Below are 13,837 nucleotides of genomic sequence, written 5' to 3' on the forward strand. Positions count from 1 at the left end.
AAAGTGAAAACATCCAATGAGCAGCTTGTTGATGTGAAGGTCAGAGGAGAATGGGCAGACTGGTTGGAGACGATAGAAAGGCAACAGGAACTCAAATAACCACTGGTTAAACCATCTCTGAATACCACTGGCAGAACGCCATCTCTGAATCACAACACGTCCAACCTTGAAGAAGATAAACTTTATTGACCTCACAGTGGGGAAAGTTCACTGTTACAGCAACTCTGAATGAGAAAAAGTATAAAGGCAGTACAAGAATAAATGAAGAGTGTATTTGCAAAAACAGATAACTCTGTTTTATAAATTTGCAGAAAAGTTATTTTTTATTGTTTACTTGACATAATAATAATAATATTTTATTTTTTCTCTTTGTCATGTATTTTTCTACTGAGTCAAATCCACTCAGCTTTAGTTTGATTATTATCTTAAGTACAAAATTAAAAAAGAAGTTTTCTGAAAATGTATAAAAATGGAGTTATCCGTTTTTGCAAATAAACTCTTCAAATAATAATAAATCCACGGGTTTCAGGGTTAGGGTGTTCACACGTTTACTGCTTGAAATTAGCACAAATTAACACACAGTGCAAAAATGCAGAGAACACTATATACACAGTAGTTACTTTTTTAAAGAATATTATACACATGAGGTTGAAACAGTAATGGCACATAAGTGGTATGTGCATGTAAAGGAAAAAAATGCAGCAATAACAGAGGTAGACCATGTGCAATAGCAGCATAAGACCACAGGGGGTTCCTGTCAGCTAGGAAAAGGAAACTGAGGCCATAATTCACACAGACTCACCAAAACTGGACAACAGAAGATGGAAAAACGGTGCTGGTCTGATGAGTCTCCATTGAATCTCCAATGTGACCATTCAGATGGTCAGAATTAGACGTGTCATGGTTTCTCTGAGACGTCCGGGATGTGCAGGATACATCCGTTGACACTGACTGACTTGATAATAAGTTTTGGACAATGGACCATCAGTCAGTTTTATATTATGAGATCACAACTTGTGTTTAAAGTCTTTGGTAAAAACAGGATATCCCCTCCGATCAAGCCCCTAGGCTCTGTGGGTCCCAAAAGGCCCTATCCATCAGAATCTAGACACTGGCGCCCCTTTATCAACATTACATGAGGTTCCTCGGACTGAAACACACATTCCATTGAAATGAGCAACACACGTCTTCAGGTTCCATTGTGATAAACAACACAGATCAGATCAGATCAGAGTGGATTGCTAACCCCAACACCATAAAGCACGGATCCATCCTGCCTCGTATCAACGGTTCAGGCTGCTGGTTGTGTGATGATGTGGGGGATATCTTCTTAGTACCAAAACGATCATGGTATAATGATCTCTTTATCTGCTGTTGGAAGGGGAGTTGAGAGGGACAGAAGAGGTAGAGGGGGTGGAGGACAACGAACAGATAACACACAGCTGGATAAAATGGATGATACATCAGACAGAGACTGCCTGCTAACATTGAAAGTGATTGATAGACTACCTGCATTATATACAGTAGCTGGTAGTAAAATTCAAACAGTGTGTAGATGGGCAGGGAAGGGTCAGGGTCAGTTGGTTATCCTACTCTAACCAACTGCTATTTGCTCAGATGTGAAGCGAGAGTGTTCATGTGTTTATTTGTTCACTTGATTTTAATGAAATGTGTTTGGATGTTGAGTGGATTGCTTTTACTTTTCTATTTTTTCAAACAAATGTTTTGTTTTTATTGCATGATTATGAACTTAAATGTGTGTAGCATTAACCTTGAATATGTTGTAAGGCACTTACATGATCTTTGATTGATATTTTGTTATATTTTGACATGTCTGGTCTTCATGATGGTACGTGCCTGAAGTCTCTCGGACAGATACTGACCTTAATGGAAGGCGTCTTCACCAGGAATCCACAGCCAGTGTTGGGGGGTTGATCCGGATGGAGTGGAAACATTATATGTGTGTTACTTACTTTACATACATAGAATCCATCCAATCCTTGTTGTACTTGGTTGTACTCCTGCTCCGTCCAGCACGACCCGGAACCTGTAAAACAAAAAGAGGAACAGTCACAGTTACAATCTCCTGCCAAATATGGGCCCTGCCCTATGATCTTAAGCTCCACCGGTGACTCATTTTTGTCCTCATTTTAATCCTCGTTAATCCTTATGTTGTTTTATGTTTTGGTCTTTTAGAGGGACCCAATAGGGAACAAAAACAGCACCTGTTCCCCTAACCCAGGGGTCGGCAACCCGCGGCTCTTTCAGATCTCTGTTGTGGCTCCCTGTAACTTTGGAAAATAAATTGTTCTGCCTTTCAGGCGCGTTTCAATGCATTTTAATATAGAGTTTTATTGTGAAATTACCGCTCTTATTTTGACGTGTCACTCCACCGGATGTGCTGCGGTTTTCCCCTGGGACATGAGAGCGCAAACTTGATGCAGAGACGGAGCTTCCGATTCCCACACGTTTCATTCCTTAAAGCTCCACTCCAAGAAAGACACGTCTTGTCTTTGAGTCAAAAGTACTCGTGAGTACTGAGGTAAACTCCGGATAACTGTCTTGCTCAGTATCTACTCTTTGACAGGGTAATACACGTTACTCGCAAGAACACGGCTCGATGTGACGTACAGAATCCAGGCAGCAGGTCAGAGAGTCAGAGGAGTGTCGTCTTGGAAAATAGGGCAGCGACTTACCGGAGAAAAGTTATTAGCTTAAGATAAACAGATTTTACAAGTTAAATAGACATTCGCAAAATATTGATTTCCAGCTAACATTACGCAACATATGAGGTCCAGGAGCAAAAATGACATTAACCAGGTAAGATAAATATTAGTGGAAGGACATAATTAAAAAATGAATCTAATTAGAGGCTTTGTAATTAATTAAATCACGACTGATTAACAAGGGTATAGAGGTAAAAAGCGATATATGCAGTGTTGTCTTCATTTTAAATGCCAAAAGGATTTTGCGGTGTTTTCTTTTCTGTGGGAAACAGGTGGAAATGGCTCTTTGAGTGTTAAAGGTTGCCGACCCCTGCACCCAAACGTTTAATTGGCTTTACATTCAATTCTTAATTAGTTTTTTAGTGATTGGTTTTATGAGTTTTACAAGCCCTAGTAGGTTTAACCTCTTTTCTTTAAAAAAGTTCTGTTTGACTGGATCAGCAGGACGGTGCACCAAAGCAACAATCTTTAACAGAAGATGTTCTGATCTGCTAACCACTTCCACTAACAGGCTCTGACTGGGAAAAAAGAAAAAAGTCTGTTGAATTCTGTGACGTTGCTGCTCATACTCACTGAAACAAAGTGGTTTTTAAAGAGCTGCTGTTTCTGTGTTTGACATCAAAGTCATAAAAAGCTGATTTTGAGCTGTGCAGGTTCAAACTGGTTTATGATTTGAGGTGTTTCAATGTTAGAAGACATGGAGCTAAAGAAGGACGATCGTTGAGCTCATGAAGGAAGCAGAAAGCCCTTTCTGAACGAAGAAGTTCAGTAAGTGAACCTTTGTCTTTGTCACAAACAAGCTGCTCAGAATGTTCAGAATCTCAACAGTCATTTGTCTTTCATTAGTTTAATTGTTCGCTTTCAGCACCTCACACAACCTGTTTGGCATCCCGGTTTTATCTGAACTTTGGAGTGTCAATAAAGCGATGGTTATGAAACAGCGTCCTGATATGGCAGCCAGCGGTTAGACAGGACTTTTATGGTGGTGCTTGTTGACGTCTCTGCTGGTCAGAGTGTTCTGTTTGAACTGGGCTGAATGAGTGAACTCAGTGTTTTAGTGGAGAACTGGGTGGTTTAATACGAATAGAACTATTTTTATGGTGATGTGGAGGATGAATTTGGTCATCTCACAGTCAGTCTAATTGTCTAATGTGATTGAATGTCTAACCCTAATAAAATATTTCATTCCTTCAGATACTTCATGATGTTTGAGGGTTTTGGGAGCAAGTGAATAAACATAAGCTAAATATTTATTCACTTGCTTATCACACTGATAAGTAGACTTCCTGCATGTTTTCTAAAGTCAAGAAGTAGAAGGCTTCAGTCTCTGTTTCAGGGTTACACCAACATTTAAAGTGTCTAAAACTAGGATGTCAAAGCATCCCACGACAAAAGTTCAAGCAGTCGTCCACACAGACTATTTCCTGATGTTCATATTTAATGGAGTTCAGGTCTGGTGTTGTTCAGTGATCAGTTTCATTAGTGTAGCATTTGACAGCAGACTGAGTGATGGAGGTGAAGCGAGAGTGTTTCTGTGTTATTGTTCCAGACAGTAACAACCAGAATTAGAACACAACAGACTCTGGGACTGAATATAACCCATGAGGTTAGGGAATATAACCCTAACCCTGAAGCTGACAGCGGCTGGTCCACAGCAGAGACTTCATCATCTGTAAAGTTCACTGAGCTCAACTCAGTCATAATATCCTGAGTCACAGTAAATGTTTTTATAAAAAGATGTTCTCCTGATAACCTTGTGAAGTCAGATGAGGGACCAGATCACACAGGCTACATTTAAATGCAGTCAATAACCCTTTCTTAACTGGAATACTAGCAATAACTCGGTCGCGTACGACCATGTAAACACCCGCAAAAACCCGAATATGCTCATTTTCCGGTCTTTAAAAACCCGAATAAGACCCCTGGGTTACTCCTTTTCTAACCCGAATATCTCGTCACATAAACGCGCATCGGAATATCCCCATAGAAAGAAACATTAGTTTGCGTTCTGCGCATGTTTCATCCGAAAGGAATCTTGGTATTCTGAGTACAGCAACGACTTGTATCCGTGTCTGGTGCGCGACTCACCAGAAATACACAAGGAGAGGTAAACAGACACGGAGAAACCCACACGCAGCAGCACAGCGTCACACAACAGGAGTAACTGTCTGTTTATCCATGTAAACGGGTTATTCCAAATGTTTCAGAAACCGGAATATTGACCTTAACCCGAATATTGATGGCATATAAACGTAGTCAGTGAGACATGTTCTTCCTTCATCTGTAGATTAAACAGAACAAAGATTCAAAGTGTGAAAGAGGTTGGTGAGAATGCAGTTTCAAACACAGATCAGCTGATGTAAAGAATACGTCAAACAGGACGTCTTGAAAAGTATTTTCACATCAGATAGGACAAAGTGTATCAAAGTGTCCTCTTTCATAAGGACTTATTTTGTCACCTGTCATTACAGGCTTTTTAACCGTGAACTCTCAGAGAAGTCATGGCCTCAGCTCTGACAGAACTGGACCTGAGTGGAAACTACAACCTGCCAGATTCGTTACTGGAGCTTCTTTTTGCTGAACTGCAGAGTCCAGACGGTAAACTGGAGACTCTCAGGTCAGTTCTCTCACTGTGTTCAACATCTTCAAATCATTTCCTGGTTTTCAGGGATAAGGGTTTTCAGATATTTCTTGAAAACAATCTGAAGATGCTTCAGTTTGTTGAACTGTGCAGAAATCCCCCGATGACCCGACTTCTTTACGCCTGTACATCTTGTCAAGTGAAGTATTTTTTGATCATTTTGGTTTGGCATGTCCTCTTTCATACTGTATTTTGTCATCTATGTTTCATGACAGACTTTCTAACTGTGGACTCTCAGAGATGCACTGTGAAGTGGTGTCCTCAGCTCTGAAGTCCAACCCCTCCCATCTGGAACATCTGGACCTGAGCTTTAACATTCTGCTGGATTCAGGAGTCAAAGATCTTTCTGCTGGACTGCAGAGTCCAAACTGTAAACTGGAGACGCTCAGGTCAGTTTAGGGCTATCTTCTAATCAGTTCCTGGTTTTCAGGGTAAGGGTGTTCAGATATTTCCCGAAAATCTACAGTAAGTACCTGAAATGGGTTAGGGTTACTGGTTAATCCACAGTCCTGCTTGATGTTGATCCTGTGGCGAGAGAGTGGACTGAGGTCAGCAGATGTTATTGAAGCGTGGACATGAATAGGTGGATGAATGTTGTGCTGACATGATGATGATCCACAATAAGAGAAGGACAAAGTCACTCTGCTGAAGTGACTAAAGAAGAGCACTTTGAGCTGCACATTCAGAACCTGAACACATCTGATGGATCATCAATGCAGTCATTCTGTTACTCACATATTTTATTCAGACTGGAGCGCTGCTGTTTGTCAGAGATCAGCTGTGATTCTCTGAGCTCAGCTCTGAAGTCCAACCCCTCCCATCTGGAACTTCTGGACCTGAGTCAGAACAACCTGCAGGATTCAGGAGTGAAGCATCTGTGTGGTTTTCTGGAGAGTCCAGACTGCATCCTGAAGACTCTGAGGTCAGACATCATGTTTTCTTTGTGTGCTGAGATGCTGAATGTGATGTAAAGTTGTGGTGACTCTAAACTGCAGCCATCAGGCTGATGTTCTACTGAGGATGTTCATGGGAACGTCTGTTTTCTTTTCTTTTGTCTGTTTCTCTTCCTTTGACTGTGGCAGAGAAATGCTGAGCTGCACATTTCAAAGCTCAGTACAACAAGAAAGATCCTCCAGAAATTAATTCACCGTGATGAAGCTGTCAGTTATTTCAATAGTTTAGTTCATCGAACTAAAGCGGGATCAACTGAATGTTCAAAGTGACGTCTTCAAATGTCTGGTTTTGTTCAGTCTAAAAACCAAAATATTCTGTTTACTGTGAGAGAAAACTCAACGTTCTCACAGTGGACAAACTGGAACCATTTTGAGCAGAAAGTCAAATAAATATCAGTGTTTTTCCTCGTCTAGTTTTATTCAGCCAATCAGAGCATGAGTTTGTGTGGATGGATCCACTGGTGGAGCTGCAGAGTTTCAGAGCTGAAGTCACTCCGTCTTTTCCTGGAGATCCCAACAATTCACATGTCATTAATGAGAGCTCTTCTTCACTGCTTCTGTTGGACTGTTAGAAGCTGCATCCTGTTGGCTTCAGCTGCTGGGAGGGTTGTACTAACCCTAACTTGGACCTTCTGAAGCTTCTTCAGCTCTGAACTCATGATGAAACTCGTCTCCTGATGGAACTTGTCTCCTGAACTCACGTGTTTTATTCTTTATTCAGACTGTGGCGCTGCTGTTTGTCAGAGATCAGCTGTGATTCTCTGGTCTCAGCTCTGAAGTCCAACCCCTCACATCTGGAACATCTGGACCTGACAGGAAACTACCTGCAGGATTCAGATATGAAGGAGCTGCTTGATCTTGTGGAGAGTCCAGACTGCAGCCTGCAGACTCTGAGGTCAGTAGAAGGTTCCATCAGTCTCTGACAGAGTGAACAGACAAACACTGTGTTTAGTGGAAACAGTCACAGCCAGTGTCTCCTGTAAACCTGCAGCTTCTCAGTGAAGCTGTGAGAGCAGAATGGAGACAGAAACACAGAGACAGCAGTCAGCCAATCAGAGGAGCCACAAGCTTGTTGTCATGGTGTGTTTGATGGATGTGAAGCCGACTGTTGTTGTTGTGTTGATGTGTTGAGGAAATAAAGCTGATTCCAGCTGACAGCCTTCCAGATGTGCAGAGACAGTGGTCCTCCTCCTTCATCAGTGTCCATCAGATCTGATCTCACTGTTTGTTGTCTCATTCCAACAGTGATCAGCTGATCAGTGTGATGTTTGTCACAGCTCTGAGATCAGTGAGACTGAAGCCTGCAGACCAGAAGCTCTAAGTCCAGCACTCACATCTGGACCTGTGTCTGCCACACAAGCCTCCATGTTGGTTTGTCAGCTGATGTTTGAGGAGCAGATGAGATGCTGATGGACACTCGGAGACTGTTAGCAGGGATAGCTAGTTAGCTGGAGCAGCAGTAAATCCATGAGTGAGTCAGGGTTAACCCTAATGAAGCTTGATGACTGTCAGCAGTTTGTTTCCACTGTGGACTGCAGTGAAATGTGCAGAGAAACACACCTGATGCTGACAGTGTGTTCACTCCAACACGTTAACATGAAGCTGCTGCTCTTTGTCCTGTTGATCAAACTCATTGATATCCTCTGTTCTTTCTTCTTCTCTCTGCAGATGGAGGTCCACTTTTTAGTCTCATCAGTCCATCACACTCCCAGAACTCTCCCAGATATGAAGATCTTGTTGTTCGTGTTCTTCTGGTCTGAACTGAGACATGAGGGCAGAACTAAAGCCTCAGTTCAGACCAGAAGAACACAAACAACAAGAGGAAGCAGATGTTTGACAGCAGTCTCTCAGCTCCTCCAGACAGGATTTGTGCAAAATGAAGATCATCAGGAAACCTTCAGATGAACTCTGTTTTCGTTGCTCTGTTCAGATCTTGTTCAGATGTCGGGCTGTTCCGCTCCTTCTTGAATCGTTTGTACTTGAAGATATTTTAGGTTCTAGGTGGAGCTGTGTTGTGGAGAAACTTCCTCAAATAGTGCAAAAATTTTCAAGCCTTCCTAAACGGCGAAAGAGCAAACTAATCGAGAGTCAGGTGAGTCTGAGGTTTACGGTAATTCCAGCTCCATGCAGCAAACAGAGGCTGGTTCATGAACACAGACTCAGATTCTGAGATGAAAACCCAAATCTTAGACTCTCTGACTGATATCTGCCCACTTGGAGTCTCATTTCCAGTTTCATTGTTTATTCATGTATTTATCTTGTGTAATTCATTGTGTGTTTTCATTGGTTCATTCCCAATAAACTCCTTCACAGCAGTCAGTTTTGTTTCTTGCATGAAAAAACTGAACACTTTTCATAACAATCATTTCAGTCGTATTTGAATCATAGAGAAGTTGTGTTGCTTTATAAACATGTTGTTCTACTTCCACACTTTAGCCACCAGAGGGCAGAAATCCTGAGTTTTACTTCATCATTCAGCAGAGGAGGATTCTCCGGGTGAGCGGCTGGTTTATGGTTTAAACTTTAAAAACACGACAGCAAAAAACACAATCAGGACAAGTGGAGAAGTTTATCTGACACAAATTTCAACTTTGTTCACAATGTCAGTCTGTAAAAGTCTTCCACTCATGTCATAGTTGTTCTTCAAAGAACTGCAGCTCCAGAAACTTCACTTGTTTCCTATTTAACATGATCAAGTTCCTACATCGGCCTACACAGAAACGCTGCATCCACCGCCGACCAATCAAACAAATGACATTGTAATAGATTTAATTAAAGTTTAATTAGACTTAAAATCTTTTATTCTGAAGGAGGAGCAGGAAATGCAGCTTATCTGTAATTTCATCTACTTTATATTGTTGCTGTTGCTAGCTAGTTAGCAAGTCCTAAGTAGTGATCAAGTTAAACACAATCTCGTAGTAAAACACTACATTTTTAAAAAAAAAATTCGACTACAGCTTACAGATAACTTCATTTATTTTAAAAGCTACTTGAGGATTTTATTTTTGTCAGAAGTAACTGGAAACGTTGCTTATCTGTAATTTCGCTAACTTTAATGTTGCTGCAGTTACCACATGTGGCCACAGGGGGGCACTGCCCTTGTTCTAACTCCATCCATCCTCTATACACCGCTTTATCCTCACTAGGGTCATGGGGGGTGCTGGAGTCTATCCCAGCTGACTCTGGTGAAGGCAGGGGACACCCTGGACAGGTCACCAGTCTGTCACAGGGCTACATATACAGACACACAATCACACTCACATTCACACCTACGGACAATTTAGAGTAACCAATTAACCTCAGCATGTTTTTGGACTGTGGGAGGAAGCCGGAGTACCCGGAGAAAACCCACGCATGCTCAGGGAGAACATGCAAACTCCATGCAGAAAGATCCCAGGAAGGCCGGGATTTGAACCGGGGATCTTCTTGCTGCAAGGCCAAAGTGCTAACCACTACCCACTGTGCAGCCTACCTTGTTCTAACTGATTGATAAAATTAGCATTATTTTCATTGTTATATTTTCAGCCGCTCTGCTCCCAAACTCCCACCGGTCATTCGTAATATCGACTCTGTCTCTCTTCAAATCCAAACTCGTATGTTCAGGACGATTCATTCTCTGTCGCTGCCTCTTTCTTTATGTACTGTATGCTTTTATCTTTATGTATGTTTTTGTCTTCTTGTATGGTTTTTATCTACTTTGTTATATTTGTTTTTTACTGTAAAGTGACCTTGTGTGTCCAGAAAGGCACTTACAAATAAAATGTACTATTATTAGTAGTAGTAGTTTCAGACTCTACAGAAAAGGCAAGTTTGAACATAAATGTGATGATGATAAACAGATGTACTTCATTTATTTCACTATGCAGCCGTTTTTCTGATGTCAAATATATTTTTTAGCAAAAACACAGTTGATCAAATGTTAGCTATGAGTTGTGTTCCATGATAATAGTTTAATATAAATATATACTATGGCTTTTTTAGGTGACATGCTATATGATGTTTTTAGAGCGACACGCTAAACGATGTCCTCCCAAGGCAGCTCCAGAGGCAGCTCAAATTCCCACAGAACTTCGCAGTGATCACACTCAGGCCAGACATGGTCCTGGTGTCAGAAACAACAAGGCAAATGGTCCTGCTGGAGTTGACTGTTCCCTCAGAAGACCAGATGGAGCAGGCCTTTGAGAGGAAGAGGGCCAAGTACGAGGAGCTGGCAGGCGAATGCCAAAGCAGGGGATGGAGGAACCGATGTAACCCCATGGAGGTAGGGTGCAGAGGGTTCGTCAGCCAGTCTCTCATCAGGGCACTCAAGATGCTGGGAGTGAAGGGACTGCACAACAGAAAAGTCATCAGAAACATCACTGACGCTGCAGGAAAGGTGTCCAGATGGCTGTGGATCAAGCGGGGCGATCCGTGGACCACGTATGCTACTTAGACACAAGCCGGGACTTGATCACCCCGGCTGGGTCGCCTGGGTGAGGGTGTCTGATGTTGTGAGACCCCAAACACCCAATGAACCCAGGAGTCATCACTGATGATGTGTCTAAGCTGCACCAAAAGTGTACATTAGAACGACTATGACGTTTTTAGAGCAACACATCTCCACAGCAGAGAACAGAACACCTGGTCTGTATTCTGACTGCCCATGTTTGAAATAAATACGACAAAGTAGTTTTTCACATGCAGGCGGCTCATCAGTGTAGGGTTACTGGAGTTTTGTCAACGTGTCCTTGACTTTACATATCTTGAACAGTGAGCTGCCTATCTCAGTTAGATATGAAGTTTATGAGGTCTTTTCTGTATTCAAATCAGTCCTTCTCCAACGGTCAAACGGTTTCCAGTTTTATCGCTGATCACCTTCCGTGTTCAGACTTCAGTTTTCCTTACAGCTGCATCTTTACCGTCGTCAAGGCAACGACTATAAAGAACACTAAATAATGGAAACTGCACCAACCTGCCTAACCAGTCTGCTTTGCATGAACCATTTAACATATCTGACATAGAAAGTGTAGAACTGATGTGTGTTCAGATAAACATTTACCTTCATTCAAATTTCAGATGTTGTCCGTCCACCTGGACTCCATATAATGAAGGCTCTACAACCAGGATGCAGCTTCAGAGAACTTCCTTCACTGAAGATTCTTCACCGGCTGCTGCCTCCAACAGACAAATCCAGCGAGCTCGACCGACTTCTCATCACTGGACAAAGAAATCAGGTCAGTAAAAGTTCCTGTTTAAAGTAGTCGATGGTCTCCTTCATTCTGTCTGAACTTTGATTCGATCTGTCAGCGTCCTGGATATAAAACTCTGTTAATGAAGGTCTGTGATTAGAGCAGATGAACAGAAAATGTGAATGTGTTCAGCAGAAACGTTACCTGACCAGCTGCTGCTCTCAGACGGAACATTAGAACATCTGGCAGGAGAAGAGACGACTCATCCAATCAGAGATCCATTAGTTTTCTCCTGACAGCCTCTGAAACGGCACAATTAGTCTCTGATCAGCCAGTTTCTCCTTCAAATGGAGGAAAATTACACTGATGCAGTCTGGTTTCAGCAAACCCTTCTATTATTTAACACATGAGAAGTTTCACTGATGAAGAGGGTTTACTGGAGCAGAGTTTTTACATTTAGGAAGCTTCTGACAACATTAAGATTTTAAAATTCTGTAAATTAATTCACCAAAGTCCTGATCTAAATGAGAAGAAACAATCTGCAGAGGTTGTCCAGCAGGGATCCCTCCAGGTTCTATTTTATTTATTCTGTATGTTAATGACTTCCCTCGACAAAAAGAAAAAACAAACTTCTCCTTTAGTTTTACTGCATTCTAGCCTGAGACTGAACTCGCTCTATGATCACATCCTTAAAGTAGGAATTACAAATCAAGAGCCCATCGTCTAAACCCTGAAAACTACTTCCTTTTCTCTGTACCTCTGAGGCAGGCCTGATGTTCACAGACTTTATGTGGTGGACTTGTTGCTCTGTAGATGTTGTCGTCTTCCTGCCAGCGCAGATCAGACGTCCATCACTTCAATGTTATTAATTTTTCTGAATGAAACCCTCAACCTCTCAGAATGATCCTGTTTCTCTTCTACAGAGGAATCATGAAGATGCTGTCTGCCTGCTGGATGCTGCTGCTGCTGATGCTGACGCTGCTCCTCGTCTCTGGACAAACAGAAGCAGCATCTTATGCGGATTTCAAAAGACAGCACATCTATGACGGGCCTAATCAAAAATGTGATGCAATGATAGAAGAGAGAAAGGTCTATGTTGGCGATAAGTGTAAAGAAAAAATTCATTCGTCCTTGCTAAAGAGAGTGATGTTGAAAACATTTGTAAGGGACAGAAAGATAGAGCTACTATAAAGAGCCCTAAACCATTTGAGGTCATTGCATGTAAAACCGGGAAAGGACAGAAACCTCCCTGTCAGTATGAGGAAAAGCGTCTCGGCAAAAAACATTTTGATGTTTCATGTGTAGGAGGTTTACCTGTGCACTATGCAAGTATAGACATATAAAGGTAGAACCCTGCAGCAGCATGAACTCCACCTGGTTGCTGCTGTTTTCACCAACTCATCATCTGAAAGCAAAAAGCTAAACCAATAAAACACGATGATGCTGTATGAGCTGATGAGCTTGGTCTCTGTGCGTTTTTGTATTAAAACCAGTTTTGTCCAAAGCAGCAGGACTCATTATCAGATCCATGAAAACCTCCTCTGATCAGGTCAGAGTTGATCACTTAGATTAATCCATTTAATTCCTCATTAAAGGTAAAACATGATTACAGTTCTCACAGAAAACAGAAGTCTGAACATCCCTACAGGTAATCTAGCTGGATTCATGGTTAGCAGTTTAAATTTAATGTCCTTGTCATTTAAAACTCAATAATTCAGGTTCATTTTACTTTAAGTTTCTAACTCTGCTGTTACACAACAACTTATTATTAAACTTTCACCTTCAGCATGAAAACATCCCTGAGACAGAAATTATATATATTTATTCTATAATATTATTTAACGTCGTTTTATCCTAAAACGTGTGATGTCAGGAGCTCAGCAGGGTCGGGCCTCGTTCGTTCCTGGATAGAAGCTTTTATTTCTCTTTACGACCTGCAGAGGGCGCTGCTGCTCGTCTTTGTGTCTGTTTCTGAGTTCACTTTACGTCCAGAACGTCTAAGCTAATTTTACTTCCTGCAGTTAACAGTCCAGGGTTACAGAATGATTAGAAAACATTAAAACAACAGAGTGGTTTTATTACCAGTCAGCAGAAACTCAGGTTAACACGACTTCACTAGTCTCAGAGCTTCTGGAGAAAAATCCAGACCAAGATCCAAGAAGTTCAGTCCAACGAAATCACATTAAAAGGCTGATTTGTCTTCTGGAGTTCAGCTTAGTTCAGTGTGGAAGCTGATTAGCTTGTGGTCTGACCTTAAACCTGGTAAAAGCGTAGATAGAAATACCTGCTAAATGTGGATTTGTGCAGCTACAATCTTTGCTGATGAGTGAAGAACATTTCATTCACATT

General features: G+C 41.6%; 1 protein-coding gene across 4 annotated transcripts; it reads left to right on the forward strand.

Moving 5' to 3' along the window:
• Nucleotides 1-2,390: 2,390 nt before the first annotated feature.
• On the forward strand, nucleotides 2,391-8,635 carry LOC110957780 (NACHT, LRR and PYD domains-containing protein 12-like). 4 transcript variants are annotated; one of them, XM_051943389.1, is made up of 7 exons: nucleotides 2,402-2,542; nucleotides 3,419-3,494; nucleotides 5,198-5,343; nucleotides 5,583-5,756; nucleotides 6,116-6,289; nucleotides 7,042-7,215; nucleotides 7,989-8,635. In XM_051943389.1, exons 3-7 carry the CDS (start codon nucleotides 5,228-5,230, stop codon nucleotides 8,005-8,007), a joined length of 657 nt encoding a protein of 218 aa, XP_051799349.1. In that variant the 5' UTR covers nucleotides 2,402-2,542; nucleotides 3,419-3,494; nucleotides 5,198-5,227; the 3' UTR covers nucleotides 8,008-8,635. The 4 variants fall into 4 exon arrangements, with proteins under 4 accessions (XP_051799347.1, XP_051799348.1, XP_051799349.1 ...); XM_051943387.1 differs by lacking the exon at nucleotides 3,419-3,494 and having other exon boundaries at nucleotides 2,391-2,542; XM_051943388.1 differs by lacking the exon at nucleotides 3,419-3,494 and having other exon boundaries at nucleotides 2,400-2,530.
• The last annotated feature ends 5,202 nt before the right edge of the window (nucleotides 8,636-13,837 follow it).

Source organism: Acanthochromis polyacanthus, chromosome 22, assembly GCF_021347895.1.
Source record: "Acanthochromis polyacanthus isolate Apoly-LR-REF ecotype Palm Island chromosome 22, KAUST_Apoly_ChrSc, whole genome shotgun sequence".
Taxonomy (NCBI): domain Eukaryota; kingdom Metazoa; phylum Chordata; class Actinopteri; family Pomacentridae; genus Acanthochromis; species Acanthochromis polyacanthus.